The following is a 23016-nucleotide window of genomic DNA, read 5'->3' as shown; positions in this document are numbered from 1 at the left end:
TCACAATTTTAATAGGAACCATCTCAAATCAGGATGACTGAATCATGTAAAACATCCATTCCATCTGTCATGATGACATTTGTGAAACCAGAGTTATGTCTTTGCACTGTTCTGGTTCCTCTTGGAGTGTTTTTGTGGTTTGGATCGATTGAAAAAGCAGCACCATAATGGTGGGCAGTGATGTTGGCGAGGCAGACTCATTAGGCTCGTACTATAGCAGCTGCTACCGCTCAGCGAGAACGACTGACATCTGGGCAAAGTTAGTGGAACCACATGGCCAGAGTTAGCACTATGTCGGCGCAAATGGAAAGGGACAGGGAGAGGGGCCAACTGCAGCCCATCATCCAGTGGCCTGATTCATGGATCACTGCCTTCACTGGGCCCTCGCCTCTAACTTACCAGTCACACAGGAAAAAGAGGGACAGTGTGAGAGCGATGAAGAAAAAGACCATCTTCCAGGAAAAGCGGTTAAAAGGAAACATAAACAATTAAATCATTTGATGGGCATTACTTACCAGGATCCCCTCTTCTTCCCATCCTTCCACGTTTTCCTGGAGGTCCTGTGGAAACACACAGACAGAGCAGTGACTTGCCAAAATCAGCACTGCAGGAATGAGTAGAAAATGACTGAGCCTCGCTTGCTGTTTTGCTTCTGCTGCTCAAGTGCTGCTTGGCATCAAATGCGTACGCGCTAAAATGTCAGTGCACAAATTGCACATGTAGTTTCAGTTTCAGATGCTAGACACAAAAATAAAATGACAGGAAAAGATTTCTTTAGAAATAAATGCACTCTGTGACTTTCATTTCAGACTTTCATACGTGTACACGTTTGAGCGTCCCCTCACGTCGAGCAAATATCACATTCATCTCTGTTTGGACTTCATGCAGCAACTTTCCTGCTGTGATGCAGCCCGTACCGCGACCTTTATCGTAAAAGCTTTTTTTTTGTTGTTGATGGAGAAATCTTGCTAAGCCGGAGGAAAACTGGGAGGAAAACTATAGAAGAACCAGAAGATGAGGTGAGACCTCATGCTGCTACAAGACCATGAGTCATTTTCTACACTTGCATTGATTTGCGTCAGTGCTTGCCTGGTGATTCTACAGAGGTACTGTTTTACAACTTGTGCACTTGACTGCACCCCAAAGAAAAATAGGTTTGTGATCAGGCTCAGAAAGATCACTCAAGCTTCCCATTTGGCTCAGAAGCTGTGGCTGGCCACAAAAGGTTTTCCAAGTTTTCTCCATATGTCAGAGTTGGCTTCATGGTGCAGAGCAGAACAGCCTGTAGTCTCTAATTAGTCTCTAATTTACACTGCAAACCTGAGCACAGTTTGCCACAGCCTTATTTGTAATATCATTACACCAACGAGAATATTATAAGCTGAGGATATTTTGTGGGATTACTTATATAGCCCTTTTCTACTCTTGCTGAGCACTCAAAGTGCTTTCTACTTTAAGCTTCATTCACCCATGCACACATGCATTCAGAGAGCACATTTTAAAATTCCGCTTGTTCTAGAAATGAATTTCAAAAGGCAAATCTGCCGTCATTTTACTGCACAAGCTCCACACACTGCGAGAAAGCAGCGCAGCTAAAGTGACAGCAAACCTTCAGCCTGCTTTCCCATGGTTTGAAACCTTTCTGTAGGCAACACCTCACTTCTTCTGTCTTTTGTTCCGTACGGCCATCCTCCCCTGGTCTCATAATGAAATCAGAACCACACTGGTTCCAGATAAATGGCTCTGTGCATGTTTTCTATTGTCATTATCGACATTATTGTAGTGGCCTAATCACTTCCTGACTCTGCCAGCCCTTTCAAGCAGACCTCAATCGTGCTTTCCGACCTCCTACTCATGTCTGCCTCTTCTACTTTCATCCTCCTTAATGCAACAGCAATAAGCTATTAATGACAGTGGAGCTCAAGGATTTAAGAAATAGGACAAAAAAAGTAATAACTTTAACTAAAGAAATAAAGAATTGCCCTGTTCTTATTGCTCAAATAAACCATATTTTTATGCTGTCTACTGTTCCTTGTTCTCAAAGTGATTCCATTTGCCATTTTAAGCTCCTTTGCTGGCAAAGAAAAAAAAAACAATTTAAAAAATAATAAAGGAAACTGAATGGGATACAGCTGTGCACCAACTGTACTGACTCTCATTTAAAATTTATGTCTGAACAATTTGACACTTTTAACACCTCTACACCTTCAAACCTCAGGCACAGATGCCAGCCATAGTATAACAGTCTCCATATTTCTCAGTGGGCTCGACTTCCCCTCCCTCAGCCTCCACTGTCATAAACCGTACTGGGGAGATGCGCTGGTAAGCCCAAGGCCTCTGAAAAGAGACAGAGAGCAGGAGCATTTCCCCAGGAATAGACAGGGGGAAATGCTAAATGACAAGCTGGAAAAGCTGGAAGCAGGGAGAGAGGAATGTGTTTGGGGATGGAGAGAAAAGGGAAGGACAGAGAAGGAGAGCCTTACAGCTATAATAAGAATGACGGAAGAAAGGATGGCAGTAAGACAAATGAGTCGGCAGGGATCGCTTTCCCAGTTCTTGTACATACATGGTATTTGGGTGCATAAAGTTCCTCCTTCAGCAAGAATATACTTCATAAGATATGGGTCACCACGGGCCATGCCTGCTATACCTTTGTTTGAGACTTGAAAGGCGGCTGTCTGCACGTCGACAGGTTAGTGGCCAAACACTGGAGGAGCAGGCGTCAGAGTGACTGAAATGTGGGAGTGTGATTAGTCCTGAGTGGCATAGTTGAAGGGGAATGGTGGCGGGTGATGACAAGCTGATGTAGGACTAGATTGACTGGAGAAATTAATGGGAAATGCAGCAGGGCTGGAGAGCAGAGTGCAGGCATGTGTGAAAGCAGGCCAGACTCCTGTTCCAAAAGAGAGAGGTGGACACATATCAGCTGAGATACAGACTAGACACGACTTGGGTTTCAGCTCTGACTTTCTGTTTCACTTTGGCATTTCAGGGTCAGCTGAGGTGAAAGGCTATGAAATGTCCTGTGAGCCTGCAAAGATGCTCTTCCACCCAATAGAGGCATATTATGGATTGCTGAGAGATACTGAGAAACAGAAAGGAAACTGATTATGACGATATCATCCAGTCAAAGTGTGCTGGAAATGAAACAGTAGTCTCTGTCAGACAAACCATTTATTTGGTGCCTAAACATAATCCAAAAGCAGATTAAAAACAAAAAGTCTAGAAGAAAAGAAAAACAAAATAACAGGCATGCACTCCTGGGTGATATTCCTGTGAGTTATGCCTCCATAACTCCTCCAACTTCCATATGTGGACTTTTGTTATTTCAAAGCGGAAACATGCTCATTATGTCATTTAAGCAATGCTGCACCAACTCCATGAAGTGATAACAGCCTATTTAGCCTGCTGGTGGGTGTAGGTGGCCTACTTATGATCTCTATGGGAGTGATGACAACTTATAATGATCGTTTAATGGAATGATTACATACAAAGAAGGTGTCCATTATACTCTTCAGAGGTCCAGTGTTGCTAACTAACGAAAAGATGACTGTACAACTCCAAGGCAACGCAACACTACATTTCCCTGAGTGGCTGGTTGATTTGCACATTGTAAAACAGATGGGAGGACACTAAATAAACAGACATGTGGGATTAAGGTAGAAAAAATAAGTAAACTGATAAAAGTGTTGAAAAAGTCTCCCTGACACTAGACATTTAGGAAAGAAGGTGACATCATGTGTACAGATCTTTCGAAGAGACACGCAAATAACGCTGGACACGCATGAGCTCACTCAGCTGAGCACATGTTAAGAATTCCCTGGGAAGAGCACGATAACACGGAAACATACAACGAACTCCGTTTGAACTGCAGACAAATGTGTGTATATGCTTGCCTGGAGCACTTCATCTCAAGCTCTACACAGAGAGCATTCAAGGTTTGACTGGGAGCCCACAAGCAGGCCGATACCCCCCTCGGAGCTTCTATGTGTGCGAGAGAATGTCAAAAACCAGAGAACAAACAAACACATGGTTCTCTGTTTAGATACAGCATCCTTCTCAGGTCTTCACATGATATCTTTTAAAAAAGCCACTAAAGATTGACCAATACTGAACATCACAGTCCTGTGTGTAAGCTCACTCTTGCACACACACACACACACACACACACCCAAAGAAAGAAAGAAAGAAAGACATTCACAGACCCAAACAGACTGAGGCGAAGCCAGCCTTCCTGCTGATAAGTGAAATTGACCCGAGCGGAGCTGTAAGCCATTTTTCCATCAACGTTTTTACAGGTTGTAAGAACCGTTGAAACCCACTGTGGTCTCAAATCACCAAAACACACACAAACACATCATTCCAGCCTCCATCTACTCTGTTTCTCACAGCTGCAGTTCAGCTCGATTTAGCTACTGTGACATTTCTCATAAAGAGCGACCTTCGAGGGAACAAAGTGTGCAACGCTGGACAGCCGACCCCACCTTATCTTCTTTTAAGCCCCATCCATCCATCCATCCATCCATCCATCCATCCATCCATCCATCCATCCATCCATCCATCCCCAAGTAGTCTTGTAAAAAGGGAGAACTTAATTTAGTGCAAAGAAAAGTGGGCTAGGCACATAGGAAAGGTATAAGCAGCAAAGGTCATTTTCCTGCTTTCATGATCCCAGCAGTATTTTTTCCACCTTTAATTACAATTACAAAAATTCTGAAGCGGTATCTCTGTGCAGATATCCACACATCCTACACATGCTGCTGCGCTACAATCACATCAAGCCAGGTTTTGACCACATTTGCAGAAATGCTGACAGGAATATTGCAACACTTGACTCAAGATTATACTTGCAACATTTGTTTAAAATAACTAAGCAAACTGTTTCCCCTTTTGTTAAAGAAAGAATTTATTTTCTCATAAGGAGAGGTTAAGTGCCGTCACCGAAAACCTCAACTGATATAAGACGCGATTGCGAGGATTCCCCTGTTTCGCACAAATGGAGACAGCTGTTAAGCTTCTTCGCCTGAAACAAAACTAGTCCTCTCTGCTGTCTCCTGATCCATCCACATTCGCCTTGTGTTTGTTCCAGTAAGATGGGGGACACATGCTGTGGATGTAAACAGCTACAGAAAAAGAAAAAGACAACGGATGTGAATCACGTAATGATGATTCATTCACCAGCTGCCCCGTGTCTCTCTCGTTCTGGGTCAGGCTGGGTTCAGTGGCTCAGTCTGGGTTCATGACTATCCAGTCTCATCAGATATCCAAATCAAACAGGAAAAAGAAAATTCCAACGCAAGCCTATTAAATCCCATTGTGACAGATATCATAACTATCTTGCATATCATATATATGTATAAATGATTACATAATATCCTTCTTACTATAGCCAGAGAAAATTATTATTTCTATCTGCAGTAATTTATTTTGTTATGGCTCTGTTCTGGAACCAGCAACAAAGACCCCACTATACGCAGGGCTTCCAGTGGCTTCAGTAAATTTAATCTGACAGGCAATTTAATACATAATAATATCCAACAAGTTCATTTTTCATGCGCTGCAGCCTTACGCTGTTTCCAGCTGATTCCATGGAGATCCTTACTTGACAAATCATAAAGTAACCCCATGATTCTGCCTGCACTGGACTCAGAGGGCAGGGGAGGAAGATGAGAGAATGTTTTACAAGGTAAGAACTGACCAGCAAGCGACATTTGATAAACTAAAAATTTAAAGGCTTACATGCATTATCCTTATTAATTTTAGATGCCCCCCCCCCATCAGACAGAAGATCTGTACAGGATGTGTTGCATTGTATTACCAGACCCTAGGGTCAGAAAGAGCATGAAAAGTGGGCAGATGATCAGTGTGTATATACAAGATTTTTCAACTGAATGTATAAAAAGGTGTCAGCTGAGCTATCAGGTGATGTGAACTGGCACCGAGCTCAGCTTCTCTCTGCTGATGTGTGGGTATCATAGGCTGAGCTTGACTTTGTGGCCTGGTGTGACCACACGCCTCCACTTCTGCACCAGACTCAACCATTTTAAACAAGAAGTACAAATGTTATATTCCACAGCTTAGTACAAATAGTTTTAAGAAATAATCTTAATGATCATTTCCTTCGCAAAAATTAATACCCTACAGATAACAAATAACAATAAAATGACTCTGTATAGGGTAATAACTGTCTTTAGGAGTGTCTCATCAGATGATGAACAGCTTCAAACACATCAGAAATACAAAGCTCTTGTGGATTAAATTAGCATTATAAATCTGCTCATATGCTCTGTGCCTGCTGTGTTTCACCCTCTGCAACTGTTGATATGTGGTTAGAGATGCTAGTAAACATGACTCTGGCATTCATACAAAGATCATCTTTGATTGGGAAATAAGAAGGGGAGGACACTCGACTTTTGTGTTTTAGTTTCTGCAAGTGTTGCATGGCAGCAGAGCATCTTTGAGTGTGTTTGTGTGAGGGAGGGGATGCCTGTTTCACGCCCATGAGTGTGATCAACATATAATTTTCTATAGACGCTCCGTCAAAGCTGCTGTAAACCTGCGTGCGAGCGCTGCATGTATGCTTGCTCTTAAAGCTGCAGGTTTGTTTAGGTGTCTGCTGTATTATTCATTTTGTCCTAACGAGCTCCATCTATAAAAACTCATCAGGCCCGCACTGATGTGGGTTCCTATAATCCTTGACAGCTCATTTGTGTTTTGGGGTGACAGTGTGTATACTTGTAGAAAACTTTTTGTGTTTATATTTTTTTTTAAAGTGCGCACAGGTCGGAGAGGAAGACACGCAGGAGCTCTGCATTGGGTCCGCTGCTGTGATGTCTGGCAGGTGGTTCGTGTTTTGAGCGGTGGGCTGGTGCCGAAAGGCCGCCTGGGTATTTCTCGTGTGACACACTTAATGAGACGTGAAGGGAGGGACGGGTTTGCCCCACACAGAGACAGATGCAGTCAAAACAATGAGAGTATCCTTGCAAAATACAGCCAGCCCCAGCCAAGCATAGCAAATACATCAGATCACAACAAAGAAGACCAAAGACCAAAGACAAAACGTTTGCCTTTAGGTGCTACCAGATGTATTTATGTACAGGCACAAACTAAGGCCAGAAAGGCAGTGGAAGGGTGGAAAACAACATTTCCCTCAACAAAAATATTTAGCAATAAGTATGATGAAAAATATTGTCTCATAACTCACTGCTTCAGCAGATGATGGCCTACACTTACGCAATATTTGCTGGATAAAAGAGCTGCAGACATGTTTATGCATAACAGTAAGAGTAGTGATGTCATAAATAATGTAGTAAAACATTGGCACAAGACAGTTATGTCAGGTAGACAAACGGAAGAAACATTATTGTTATGTTTTTACAGAATATACATTACAAAACAAGGTTCATCTCTATGACAACCTCATTTACAATTTTCACATTGTATCTGGCATGGCAGGAAGGAGGACCCCAACGCAGGATACGCCAGACAGGTAGGATATAACTCGGCTTTATTAGGCAGAGCTAACAAAAGGCATGAACAAAATCAAACTCCAGAAAAACAGGGAAAACTGACAGAGGCGCACAGCACGGGGAGACGAAGAGCAAGACGACGACGCGACAACAGGCACTGAAAACATGGGACTTAAATACACAGGAGGATAAAGAGGGAAGTGGAAACAGCCGGGAACACAGGTGACACTAACTACAAGGACAAGACCAGGGGAAGCAAAACTGAACACAACAGACAGAGACTGGACGACTATCAACATAAAACAGGAAGTAACTTAACATGGTACACACCGACCTGACACCTAACGAGACTGACACAGAGGGATAACAGACACCAGCACAACAGAACACAGGGAGACAGAAACAGCGAAACCATAATTAAACAGAACTATATAACATAACAAGAACATAAAACACTGGGCCACCGAGGACCATGACACGGCATGTAAAACTGATAACAACTGTTGCACTAGAAGTGCAACAAAAAGTTTGGATTTCCTCATAAATTACTTATAAAATGTGGTCCGAGTGTCACAAACTAATTGGACTAATAACACAAACTGGGTGTGTTTTCATGGAGTTATTGAAGACATTAACAATTACTCATAGTGCAAACTGGAAAAAGCGAGGGAACTTCTGAGCTAATGACACCTCCGAACGCTCCTTGGAGTCAGTCAATGTAATTTAGGAGATGACATGGAAAGTGTGGGTTGTAGCGGTAACCCTTGCTAGCAAGAAGACATATAAAGGATGAAATCTGCTCCCTTCAAGAAAGACTGGTGTGAACAATGTCTTGATCACAGCTGGAAAGGGCTATATGAATATATTTAAATCTACTAAATATCAGGACTCATTTGAGTGCATTTGGATAAAATGTTTTTAAATTGACATAAGATAAAAGTTTCACACTCTTTAATGTGCTAAACGCCAACAGCATCAATCTGCGTAGTGGTAGTTTGACGGGGTTATTTTTGAAGTGTTGGTCTTGTCCAGGGCCAGCTTATGCTGAATGGTGGTCTGTAACAGGATAGAAAATTTTCTTTTATCTTTGTAGCTTTTATTCATTCATAAAATGTGGTTTTAGTTTCTGGATGTTCTGGAACACGTTAGGGCAAAACTGGAGAGCCGGGCATGGAGAGAGCGGGGGTGGGTCTTAAAATGTAGAGGCTTAAAGAGAAAATTGCAATAATCACCACGATTGCTGCAGTTTTTGTGTGTGCACATGTGCACGTGAGAAGATAATGTGTGAAGACCGTGTGTGGGCCGTGGTTCCACCTTCTGTCTTTCCCGCAGCTTCAAACAGAAAACCGGCCCAGCATCCCTGTGCAGTTCCTACCAGTTAAAAGCAGTTTCTAATTTCTTCTGTTATTTCTACTTCTCTTACCCTTAAACCAGCTTCTCTGTCTGGTTTGTGCCTCCTCTTTTCTTACACCTAAAATAGACAGGCCAATTACAGCTACTTTGGAAACCAAGGTGAGACCGTGTAGATTACACAGTCATGACTTTGCATGCCAAACACTACCAGCTACATGAAGGGACTGAGAAAGGGCATGTGGATCCAGAGAAAGAGCGGCGCATGAGGAATCTCTGCGGGTGCATATCTTACACATATAATTATATATTACTAATGCATATTTTATTCAAAATTATATTTTATAATTGAGAATAATGTTCAGAAGGTTTTCACATGATTCCATACAGTCCTGTGAAAAAAAAAAGTACAACCCACAATTCAATAACTTTATAGAACCACCTTGAGCAGCACTAACTTGAAGTAAGACCTTAAAGCTCTCCTAAGGTTGATTCCTTTTGTACAAAGCTTTATTTGAGGACTTTATGAAGTTATTAACAGGTTGAATGCACTGATTAAACATCTGAATATTTGACACTACTTATATTCTTGAGCATACTCTTACATTTAATCCCATTTGTTTCATCCCTCACTCACCTTTTTGACATATACAGTGAGTTCATCAGCGACATGTGTTCTATAAATTTCTGATCTCTATGACTTCACCATCCCTGACATGTGACCTGCTCTGTTTGCCAATATGCTGTCTTCAGTCTGATCGTAATTGCATCCCACTGAACGGCCTTCTCTGCCAACCCACTCTGACTTAAGTAAATAACCCCTGATGCTATCTGATACATGTGGATGAAAAAGAATAATCAACATTATTGTGGAATTAATACCGATAGCCAAACAGGCACGGTGTGATTGATTATGTGGAGCAGTTCCCAAATGAGGGTGAAAGTATTTTTTTTTTTAAATAATAGAGGATAAAGGAATAAAGGCTTATAGGCTTTCTGACAAGAAAATGTCCATGTTGGAAATGATTCACATGGCTCCAAAAACTCAGGGGAAATGTGTAAATACATGGGATATCTAGAGGTCTTGGCTCACTGCAAAACTGGACATATTGTACTGATTCTGTACATTAACATTCAACTTATGTGCAAACACAGGGTGAGCAGTGCACAAAGGATCGCTAAAACCATGTATTATTGGTATGTGAGGGCTCACTACTTTTCAATGCTCTGTGCAGCTGTGTTGCTGTCAAACCTACTTTGGGGGTCTAAAATTCATAACGACATATTTGCGGCCTCCTGCTCAATCATAACCTGCAAAAATACATTTCTCAATCCAAGACAGCAGGAGAGAAAATACAGGACTTTTCCAGTTACAATATATACATTCTTTTCCATTCCATTTCCTGACGCTTATACGGGTCCTGATCATAGAGGCAGCAGTCTAAGAAACCCAGACCTTTCTCTCCCTGGCCACCTCCTCCAGCTCATCCAGGAGGACAAGCTAGACAAGAGATGTAATCTCACCAGTGTGCCCTGGGTCTGCCCCAGGGCCTCTTCCTGGTTGGACATGCCTAAAACATTTTGCCCAGCATGCATCCTAGTCAGATGCCTGAACCACTTCAACTGGCCCATTTCGATGTGGAGGAGTAATGAGTCTACTCTGAGTCCCTCCTGAATGACCAAGTTCCTCACCTCATCTCTAACAGAGAACCTAGCCCCCTTTCGAATGAAGCTCATTTCGGTTGCTTTTTTGATCTCATTCTTCTGGTCACTACCTACAGCTCGTGGCCAAAGGTGAGGGCAGGAACGTAACTTGATTGGAAAATCGGCAGCTTCGCTTTCACGCTCAGCTCATTCACCACAACATATTGCTACGCTGTCTGCATCGCTGCACCAATCCATCTGTCAAACGCTCCTTGTGGAAGAGCACCTGGCAGCTGGGGCTCAACCCATGGGGCCTTGCCAGGCATAGCCTAAAGGAGCCACATGGGCGCGCCCTCTTGTGGGCTCATCACTCACAGAAAGCACCGTGGAGGTTTGGTGCCTTGTGGATTGGGCAGCGGTTAAGGGCGGAGACCCTGGAGATCTGAATCCTGGTTGCCAACACTGGCTTTAGGAACATGGATTGTCGTAACAGTAAGAAATATCAGACTGTAATTATTTATTCCTTTCACTGTATGTTTGCACAAACTGACACAAAACTTACTACTAATGGCTAAATACCTAAATATGGGTACTATTTTAGTAATGGAAATATGTTTTTTTAGTATCATATCATATCAGAGGCTGGGCAAAAATGGTATTCTACTATTTAAAAATACTCTGATTTACCTTTATTGTGTCACAGTATCACATCATTGGAGCGGCTACTGCAGCCCGATGGGACATGAACTTAGTCTGTCACTTACGTCAGTACCACTGTCTCTGTGATCACTCATAAACACTTTAGGATTTCTAAACAAGGAGCATCAGCTGCTGCTTCAAAGATGATCATCTCTTTATTTCAGACTTACACATACAGGTGGGTATAAGGAAGAGATCACTTCACACTGCCATCACAGTTTCTGCATGTTTCTGAATGCCCCTCATTCTCTATGCCAATGTAAAATTAACAATTTGCTACCGTGAGATCTCAGAGGTGGGACGGAGTGGTGTGTATATGTGTTGTGTTGTGTTGTGTTGTATAGTATGTTGTGAAGTCTGCTCCTGGGGCAGGTGCAGACTTGCCCCAGTGTGAACTTTATGGGTAGGGGGTCATGCGTCACCTTATCCGGTTGGTGGCCCCCATATTAGGTCCAATCAGCTGCTTGAGTTCCTGGGGTCTGAACATGGCTGGGATGGCTGTCGAGCTTTTAACACAGTTGGTGATAGACTGGGATCAGTCTGATGTTTCAGCCTGTTGTGAGTTTACTTACAGTCATTCAAATACCCGCTATGTATAATATCACTTTCAATAAATATCTATTAAGATATATGGAGTTTTGCATTTCTCTGAGCAGACAGCTATATTAGAGAGTCTACCACTGTATAGATTTGCAAGTGAAGATTGTTATAATGTGTCAGTGTGTGTGTGTTAAACTTTGCTGATTTGTGTGTGCTGGACAGCTGCAACTATGATAGATGGCTGACACAGCTGATATGCCTGATAGCCTTTATGTTCAATGATGAAAGTTAAACACAGCTGGGAGAGGTATGTGCCATTCAACGTTGTAGACCAATTGGATCTCTGTAGGAGATTTCATAACAGAGTGACCTTGGATAGGAGTTTAGATGGAGCACGTATATAAAAGGAGGCAACAGCTGCTGAGAGCATTAATTTGGCTCATTTCTCTCAATACACACTCATCTAAAGCCTTACCAAATCATCATGTCATCTTTATTCACTCCGTATAAATAGTTACTCTAGACTTAATGGGATTTTTTTTTCTTTACACCAAAGATGAATACCAACAACCCTTTCGCTCTCCTGCTGTGCCACGTTCTTGCCAAGCCACCTCACTCCAGCTGCTGCTGGCCTAAAACCCAACAAACTACCACATTTGCAAGCTTGCCAACATGTACACGAGTAGGAAAAAAAAATATAGAAGCTGTTTGTTTTTAATCATAAAAGCCCTCATTTGGATATCAAGATCAGGAAGATAATTTAATGAAACTTCTTAGTGAACCAAAATTGGCCCAACATGAAAACTGATTAAGGTCTGAAACCATCCTGATGTGCTGCCCGAGAACAGCTTCAGGGTGTGCTTTATGTTTCAGCATTTGGCTGCCAGGTCAAGTGGAAGAAACCACTTGTGGTTGTAATGCCCCTCTGTCCAACAGACAGGTTCTTGGATTAGGCTGGAGTCCCAGATCAACAGGCGTTTTGGGTAAACTGATATGTCAGAACAAGAAATACATTTTGTGGTCACTTTGAAAGTAATTTAGGGCCCTTGTCATCCACTCCAAGTAGTAACACTTTCAAAATACTTCATACTCACAGAACCGTGCCTGCCTCATAAATCGGTCAGTGGAGGTTTATGGTAAAACTAACTATCTGGGTTTTTCCAACAATGGAGGCTTTGTCTGAATTCACCTGACTGTAGCTGAGCCAATACGGCCTTACACAAAACGAAATATGGCCAAATAGCACTTAGAGCACATTTCTCCCCTCTGAATCGACCTTCTGTTAAAGGAATTTCTAAACAGATCCATTGTTGAAGAAAATTAAGGGTGCAACAAGGGAACAATTGTTTCAAATTCACTCTGCTTGTTTTAATAAATGAAAGAAAAAGACAGATTTTGGCAGGGAGCATTATAGGAACTGTTCAGCATCTCAGAAATGACAGCAGAAACAGAGCAGGCCAAAACCTAATACCTGTGAAGCCATACTTTGTCTTTCTCAAACACAAATTGTTGTATGGTGGCAGGTATCTCCTCGCTATGTTTAGTGTACAGTATACACTGAAGATATAATATCAACTTAGCCACCACTTTTTAGGGAAGTCTTGTCTCAAGGCACTGAGCTGAGCACTTTCATCAGTTTTTATAAAAAGAAACCGAGCGACTTTTTTTTAGCTTTTCTCTTTTTTTGACTCTAACCGAAACCATAATTTACAGTATGAAAATGTTGATTTAATGAGATGTGAAACCAGCCATTTCTATCATAAACTCATCAAGAAAGTGTTTATTGAGATCACAGATGTGCACTGTTTCTGATTGCCATTTAATAAAGTGCAGGTTTAAATCATTTGGATTGATTTTTAGGACCAGAAAAATACATTTTTTTTTTTTTTTTTTTTTTTTTGGAGTCAGTGGTGTTCAGTTACAGCAGAGTGCATAAGTCTTGAGCCACCCCTCATTTCTTTATAACTTGCTTCTAAGGAGCCAGACTTTTTAAATTGCTCTTGAACAACAGTTCTTTGTCACTTTTTCACTCATTTCTAATCCAATACCTCACAGGAATCTTTTTTTGTTTGTTTGTTAAGCCACTTAACAGGTCTGATGGAGTGATGAATCCAGATTTTAAAATTTTGGTTCAAATTGTTGTCAATATGTACAGAGGAGGAGTGTCTGAAACACAGTGGAGGCGCTGTCATGTTTTGAACTGTATTTCAGTCAGTGGTGTCAGGAATCTTGTCAAAATTGACGGAATTATGAATGTACAGACACAATCTGATCTACCATGCAATACCATCTGAAAAGCATCAGATTGGTAAGTTTGACAACGATCCCAAACACACTGCCAATGCAGTAAAAGCATACCTGGATAGAAACACACAGTGGAACACTATCTGCCATGGATTGGCCTCCCCAGAAGAGAGTTCAGGCTGTGTTGAGGAATAAAGGTGGTCATACCAAATATTGAATTTCAAGCTTGTTAGAACTGTACAAACTCTCTCCCATTTCCCATATTTTCCTAGCAAAACATAAAGAGCGGTGGTTCAAGACTTTTGCACACTTATGTATAAACCTTTAATCAACCTAAGCACACAAATGTTTAGTGTCAGTCAGGCAAGATAACGTCTGAAATAATAAAAACTAAGTAAAAGTAAAATAGAGGAAGATAAAGTAGCAGAAGCATGTACTGTGGATTCACAGAATAAATAATTTTGTAAAGGATGAGCTGATGAAAAATATCTAGGTTTGAATTTCACGGTCTTAACCCCCCCCCCCCCCCCCCCCACAGAGGACATAAGGACTCTCTCTGGGGAGTGGCAGTAAAAAGGAGGGAGATAATGAATGAATGTAGTAGAGAGGGGCAAACACTACATCTTGAGAAAGCTGCTTTTGTTTCCCTTCATTTTTCATCCACTCATCCATCCACGTCTGGCTGTTTTAAACTTTGCATTGTCCTTGATAGATATTAATGATACCGAGCAACATGATCTGATTTTGATCTTTCATCTTTGGTCCAGAAACTTGTTATCGATCAATTCCCAGTGTCCTCCATCTTAATCAAACTTTTACATGTGGGCCAGATGAGATGAGACGAAGGCTAATGCATGCACATTTACTAACACACAAACCTCATTCCATGTTTCATCTATTTCTTGGATCTTAACACACATGATCTAGCATCAGCAGGGCTGATATTGTGTGTGTGTGTGTGTGTGTGTGTGTGTGTGCCACTACTTTTGGTTTAAGTGGGAGGGTTGAGGCATGTAATTAAGTCAGCATGTGACCTCCAGCCTTCAGGTTGGTGGAGTCCATAAATCTGCCAGTGTACTCCAACACAGGTCACCTCTGACCCCGACATTCACATTTTCTTTGCAGACACGACTGCGAGGCGCATTCAACCAATAAAAGACAGACGAGAGATAAACCTTTATAGTGCGAACCCACATGTTGCGAATTGGTAGGTAGTTGTCACATTTCTATGGAGATTCTTTAGTGGTTGTGTCATATTAATACCAATGTTCCCTCTCACTATATCTCTATCTTTCTGACCTAAGAGTTAGGAGCAAGTGTCAATCTGAGAGAGATCCTCATGGCCCTGTCACATCTTACAGCTTGGCTCTCAACCTCCATTTTCCTCTCACTTTTCTCTCATAGACATCTCCGTCTCAGACACCCTCCTTCTCTGTCCTCATCTCCTGTCTCATATTCAAGGCAGCCGACAGTTGTCCCCCGGTGTTCTCTACTCTCGTAAACACCACTTGTCAGAGTGTCACCTTTCACCCACCACCCCATTCCTCGAACACCCTCCGCACCCCCAACATATGGTACACACCCACCTCTCTCCTCCTTACTCCTGAGTATAACTCAGCTTAAGGGAAAACAAACTGCAGAGGGAGCCAGTGAGAATTTTTTCATTCACATTTTTTTGTTTTTATTTCCATACAATCAATACTTAACACCAAACATTTTTAGCTGTTTTGCTGGACTTATGTCAAAGTGCACACTCACCAAAACAGATAGATGTTATTCCAAACAACCATCAAATTCAATGTGAAATTACATGGATATATAGTATCTTTTTCTTTTGGCTGCTCCCTTCAGGGGTCGCCACCTCGGATCATCTGTCTCCATCTCACCCCATCTCTTGGGTTAGTTGGTCTGCCACACCCACTTTCTGCATGTCCTCCTTCTCTAAATCCATGAATCTTCTCTGTGGTCTTCTTGTTTTCCTCCTGCCTGGCAGCTCCACATTCAACATCCTTTGCTCAACATATCCAATCCACTATCCCTCCTCCTCACATGTCCAAACCATCTCAGCCTCGCCTCTCTAAGTTCGTCTCCAAACTGCTGATGTACTCATTTCTAATCCTGTCCATCCTGGTCACTCCCAACAAAACTCAACTCTGCCATCTCCAGCTTGGCCTCATGTCTTTTTGTAAGTGCCACTGTCTTCAAACCACTGTCCTCACTTACTCCTTACTAATCCTCTGCACTTCCTGATTAACTAACTGTCCTCCAGCCATCCTTCTTTGTGTCATTTTCTTCATTCATGAGCTCCTCAAAGTACTCATGAATGAGTACTTTATGAGTACTTGTGATTGGTACAAGGTGTGATTGGTACATCACACCTTGGTACATGTGATTATGCCATCTTCTCAACACACTCTTCACTTGTTAGTACACTGCCATCTTTATCCTATCCTATCCTATCCTATCCTATCCTATATCCTATCCTATATCCTATCCTATCCTATCCTATTCTATCCTATCCTATCCTATCCTATCCTATCCTATCCTATCCTATCCTATCCTATCCTATTCTATCCTATCCTATCCTATCCTATCCTATCCTATCCCCCTAACCTGCTGCACAGTCTTTCCAGCTGAATCTCTCTGCCTAGCCAGTTGCTGTCCTTTGATTCCCACCTATCAGGTAAAGCAGTCAGGCAGCTAATAATGCCTTAACTTTAAGCTTTGTATGATATAAATATGTGATTTGTACAGTTGTTATGAAGAGGGGAACCAGCTACAAAACTGATTTTGTACCAGGCAGTAAACACTCTTAATTCTTTTGCATACATTTTAAGAAGTGAGCCTATTGGGATTGACTTGCTTTTGGAGAAAGCCTCCAGTTCCCCATTCGAGGAACTGCAGTTTCTAGCACTTATATATTGGTGTAATTTTTCAACCCCCAGTTTACTCTTGGTAAAGTGTATACCCTCTGGAACTTGAAAAAGGTCGTTCTTTAAGTTTCTTGAGGATGTTTCATCTCTCGTTCAAAAGGCTTCTTCAATTCTCAAATCAAAAGCTGGAGAGACCCAGGTAACATTTTGGACCGGGAAGACAGATGGTTTGAAAGAGGAGTTAAAGAAGCCATCTATGTCCACAGTGAACAACTATCACTGAAGAGAGGAGGTGGATTACGTCTCCAGTATACAAGGCGGTCCTGAACTCTCCCAGGCACCTGAACCCCCATTCACAGTTTTCTTCAGGCAACCTCAATAGGTCACTTGATAGAATGGGGCCAAGTCCCACATTTGTTTCACCTGAAACCACTGATTGTAATGACCTGACCAAGGTGTCCTTTCACACCTTGGTACATGTGATTATGCACATGAACAATAGTGGGTCACAACCACCTCCAGGGGACAACCTCCACTGGAGCTTAAATACCTGGATCTCTCCACCTTTTGATTTGAGAACTTAAGGAGCCTTTCAGATGAGAGGTGTGACGTCTTCAAGAAACTTAAAGAAGTCCAGTCGCCTTTTTTCAAGTTCCAGAGACTACCATGACCTGGATGACTGAGAACCTAGACAGAGATAAATTGTATACAATTTTCACTTAATTTAGCATTTTAGCATAAGCTAATTAGCCCCAGTTGGAACCAATAATCACAGGGAGAGGGCAAGGAAAAGCAAAGTTATCATAATTCATATTGAAGGAGACACGAATGTCTGGACTTGATAGGTTTTGACACATTTTACTCTCAACCACAAATTTGAACCCGGTGGTGCCTCTTGAGGTTGAGGATCATCAAAGTCTCATCATCTGGTACTACACATGCCAATGATACTAACATCATACTTAATGAAGATTTGTAATGGCATTTTAGTTCAAACAAAGTGTTGGCTTTATTTATATGACTAAACTGACACCGTCACCCACTTTGGCATCACTGCTAAAAGTCGTCCACATTATAAACGCTGTTAAGAAAACAAACAATCCCGCAGAGACCACAGCACTTACAGTAGAATCAATTTCTTTTGAAATTTACAACCAGCATATATCAAAATCTTGTATCACTTCCACCAAGACTAAATAAATCCACCAGGCTGTTCGGCCTTGTGCTGACTGTGTCTGTTTGCCTTGGTGCCACAAGACATCACAGCAAAGACACCCACGGGAAACTGAAGCTTGTGTGTTATGATGGGAATGGATACCACAAACAAAGGAAACTTCCTTTCCCTTTGGCTTCTTTAGAACAGCATACAGTAAGATGACAGCTATCAAAATATTATGCATGAGTTTTAAGAGCTTTTAACAGTGTTTGGACATGGAGTGGTGCTTATAAAAAGGCAAGCCTGAGGGGTGGTGGCTGACTTTAATGAGGGATAAAGTTGGACTCAGCTTGGTACTAGACTGTCAATAGATGCGTATTTCACACACACACACACACACACACACACACACACACACACACACACACACACACACACACACACACACACACACACACACACACACACACACGCACACACATGCAGCAGTATTCCAGAGTGTTCAGAGTGGCTGCATGGTTGTTCTGCCATCCAGGCAGACATCGTTGTAGAAATAAACACTGGGAACATGCTTAGAATAATTCACCAATACATAAATATTCCTAGGAGGGAAACACAATTGCTTCCAGGTGTCCTTACAGATTCCACCACAGTTCAAGTGTGCGACTGCTAACTATCCTTAACCCCACGCTTCAAGTAACCCTTCAACTATAGTGAAGCGTTTCCATCAGTTTCTCCGAGAGAAGTTGAAAGCGACACAAAGATTTGAGCTTCATATTTAAACTGTATTTTATATTCCTTTCACTCTCCAGCTACAGTACAAACCCACCACCACCACCTCGCACAGGTCAAATCAGGCGTTGCCACAGAGGCAAACAAGTTCAAGTCTTAGTTTAACCTGAAAACCTGATGACAATAAGTGAATGATTTATTATATATGGATGTCAGAGCTGACTGGATAGAAGTGAATGTCTAACAGCAGCAGGAAGACAGTGTAAAAAGCTGATACGAGTTGACAATTCAGAGCCATGCTGGTACCAGGCCAACGTGTAATTTGGCACGCGACTAGAAAAACACACAAAGTAATCAAGTTCTTAACTATTCAGTCTCCTTTTTTCTGCCTTCTCCTCATTTTCAGTCATTTTTCTAGTTCCTTGTGGTCGGAAATGTCTTGTTTCCTTAATGGTTTCCAGTAAAGTTCCCAGAGTCCCCAGTGTATATCCAGCCATCCTCCAGGGGAGCTCCTCTGTGTGTCCAATTAGACTCTACATTCAGAGCAGTGTAATCAAGACATGGACTGCTGAGCTTCATGCCATCTTAAAACTCAGACTTGATGTGGGATAAAACACTTGTGGAATAACAAGCATGCCTCAACATATGAATGCTGTTAGTCATATTTGGCTTCAGACTTTAATGCAAATGTGTGTTTAAGGTTCAGCTACTTGTCTTGCAAGTCCTCTCAGCAGGCTCTCCACTGTGATCCACTGTGTGGAGGAAATGGAGCACCAAGCAAACGACCACCGAGACCCTGCATGTGTGTGTGCTCGTGTGTGTCTACCAGTGCAGTATCCAGCTTGTGTGTTAAGTTCCTGTCTTTCCAGTCTGGGGTTCCAGCCACACGCCCTACACTCATTAACCGGATGCCCTGCTGAGGAAGCTCTGTTCTGAGCTTCACCTCTCTGGGACCCTGAGTAATCACAAAGCATCACCACCCAGGGGCACGAGCTAGCCCGCTGCGCCACTGCAGATTCAGCAAGGCATCGTCTGGCATTAGCCTCCTCCGTTGGGACTATGGTCACAATAGCAGTAACTGTTGGCATTATAATGAATGGGTATTTAATAGCACTGAATGCAGAAAGACATTAGGTAATGTAGGGATTATTAGGGTGGGTTATTAGCAGCCATCCATGGTGCTCTGGTTCAGTGGGACCTGCCCAGCTGTTAGGAAACGCGCACACACACACATTATATGAAGCTTGACTGACTCTGGAGAGAGGGAGGCATAGATGTAGGGAATCCATGTTAGGAAAAAAAGGGGGAACTCATCATTTCCCTCATTCATACTTGTTCTTGGGGTATTTAAAAGAAAAAATGGGGAGGGGTGGATGTGCCTGGAAATTTGGAGTGCATAATTTTGTTTTTGTGCCTGAGGTTTTCTATTCATCATCTAGCCAGTTCATTTGTTAACAAATCATCTACTTTAAGCTGCAGGATGATTTTAAGTTTCTCTAATTGATCACTTTCTTAAGAAAAGTTTCCCAAGAACAGTCTTTTCACTTTTTATGGTAGTATATACAGTTGCACCTGCTTCACCCTGACCTCGAACCCTTTGCACCTTGTTGATGGATTCCCTCATTACGGCCCTGCGGGCTGCGCAGTCACGCAGTTGCACAGTGCAGCTGCATGGTCAACCAGGTGGCCGCTACAACAGTCACAGTGTCTGTATCTTATCCTTCATACACAGTAAACACTGAATGGTAAAAGGTAAACCAAATATGTATACACTACCGTATATTTATGCATATATCATGAGCAGGCCACAGACTCACTGTGCAGTCTGTTGGAAATGTTGCTTCCCTGCTCCCACACCAATGTGTTTCTCACTGCAAAGAAATTTCCTGATGGTGCTGATAAAATGAGTATAAAAATAAAGGTCTGTCTTCCATCTCGCTTGTTTTTTCTCATTATGTTGACATAATATGTCATGTTTCCTAATGCTGAAATCAACTGAAGCATTAAAAAAAAAATTATGTAAATGTTATAGTTCTTTAGTCTTCTTTTCAAGTTTTTGGAGATCAAAGCTATGCAATCATGTGTTCTATACTTGATGCAAACACATGATGTATTTTCCTGATAACTAATTTCTTACCGGTCTCAGTTCTGCGTACAGGTTTGCACCCCACATACAGAACACACATGCAGCACTCGATCCTCATGGCCTGGCTGTTTACACTTATTCTACCCAACTGTAAACCTTCCCAAACAGCCCCACAACATAGATGTGCTTTACTTTTTTGTGGGAGAGAAAGTGACATGCTGTGCAACAGTCCCACCACGCTCTTTATTTCTTTCATCTGCCCGGTCCAGATCTTCTCAGCTCATTTCACAGCAGCAGGAACAAAATCACTTTGAAGAGATTCCAATATTCCCAAGGTCCTCGCAACGTGACTCACCACAACGACATGAGTACCTGTTAGCTTAGGAGCTGCACTTCTTTTCACGCACACAAAATTTCCATGGGATAACACTAAGGGAGACATAAACCACATGCTCTGTGCTGCACAGGCACACGCACACGCCACAAGGGGAAGGTGTGCGTGTAAATGCAAATGAGAGCGGCTTAGAAGTGAATGGCTCGGGTTAACGGAGTCTGAGATTTCCTCTGCCGGGATACACAGACTATCACGTAGTCTAAACTTTCGCTTTCTTTGATGTTTGTTTGACCAACGCTGCAGATTGGGCCACTGTGCAGCAATGTCTAAAGACAGTTCAGGGACCACATGTGTGTTGTGATGTCTTTCATATATGCCTTAGTAATCCATCTGACACCGACACACTGCGAGGAATGAGGAAGGCTTATTTCCCTTTATTCAATAGTGTTCTGAAGTTACCAGTGCCATAAACACGGGTCAGAACAGAGGCTTACATTGATTCGATAACAAGTGTGTTCGCCATATGTAGACATCTGTGAGGACTTTAATTTTCACGGTAGTGCGAAAGAGCCTTTTTGTCACAGTGGATATCACCTTTTTCCACTTAGGGCTGGGTTCCATAGGCTTCTCTGTTACTCAGCAGACATGTGAATGCATATTTTAAGTGTGTTCTGATGAACAAAAATATAATTCTGAAGCGAGACACGTGTGCCCAAATTAATTTTTTGCCAACTGTTTTCAAGGACAATGCAATTTCACCATCAAATATATGTGGGGAAATATAAAACCACAAAGAATTGGATTCAGTTTCATAGAACATACAGTAACCCTGATTGTGTCACAGTCCCAGTGTCTTTGTGCAAGATCTCCAAATTGCTTAGTTGGAGTTTTGGGTGTTTTGGGATTATTTAGAGCTTATTTGCTGGTTATTTTCATGTTTTTTCCCCTTGGTTTTTATTGTTTTTTGTTTTTTTCTTTGTTTTCTGTTTCCATACGTATTCCGGTAGGGGATCTTTGAATACAGTTTATGTGTGAATTTCCTAAACCTTCCCCGGTGTTTCTTTTAGTGGAAAGTTGCTGTGTACATGTATAAGTGTGTGTCTGGTTTCTGTTAGTAGTTGTCTCCTGTGTCTTGGGTCTGGTTCTACTTCTGTTCACCTGTGTCTCATTCCCCAGCTGTTTCCACTCCTGTGTTTGTGTATATGTATCTTTAATCTTCCCTTTGTCACAATGTTTGTTATCCTGCCTCATGCTCTCCTCATCTGTTGCTGAGTTTTTTTTTGGATTTTGTTAATCTCTCTCAGTTTGGATTTTTGCATGGGCTCTGTTATTTTGTCTGGACTATCCACCAGCTCGATAAAGGCGCTCTTTCAGTTTATTCATTTTTACAAGTCTGCATTTCGGTCCACTGCCTGTGATTTATGACAGATTGGCGGGAGTGTGGATCATTACAAGTGGACCATGTCCATGTAATTTGGTTGCGTCCATGTACAGTTACCACTTTTTTTCCCCTTATTGGACTGTTTATGAAAGATCCTGGGCCTAAACAATGATCAGTCATTTTTCTCTTTGTATAGTGGGGATGCACTGCTAATAAATACCTCCTTAAGAGTTATTCACATCAGTTATATGCACATCATGGAAATGATGACTTAAATCCTTTGCCAGCAGAAAGACGAAAGGTGTGGAAACATACTGGAGGCTATGTGACTGTTACTAGAAACTGACACTGATTTGGCTCATCAATACTGAAATCCCCACGCAGGGAGCTGTACCCACCTGTCTCTGACATTTTCTGAAACCAAACCAAACCTCATGATCTCTGCACCACAGTTTCATACACAATCCTTTCTTAAAGTGCATAAAACACATACATAACATAGAGAAAC

General features: G+C 42.0%; 1 protein-coding gene across 2 annotated transcripts in view; it reads right to left on the bottom strand.

Annotated features, from left to right (window-relative positions):
- The window catches only part of col23a1b (collagen type XXIII alpha 1 chain b), a 127652-nt gene that overhangs the window by 35606 nt on the left and 69030 nt on the right, over positions 1-23016 (bottom strand). For both annotated transcript variants that reach the window (XM_030740257.1, XM_030740256.1), the window contains exon 3: positions 516-560. In XM_030740257.1, coding sequence (XP_030596117.1) covers positions 516-560 — 45 coding nt within the window. The remainder of the gene's footprint in view (positions 1-515; positions 561-23016) is intronic.

This window comes from Archocentrus centrarchus, chromosome 10 (assembly GCF_007364275.1).
Source record: "Archocentrus centrarchus isolate MPI-CPG fArcCen1 chromosome 10, fArcCen1, whole genome shotgun sequence".
Classification (NCBI taxonomy): domain Eukaryota; kingdom Metazoa; phylum Chordata; class Actinopteri; order Cichliformes; family Cichlidae; genus Archocentrus; species Archocentrus centrarchus.
This window is presented reverse-complemented; position numbering and strand designations above follow the sequence as displayed.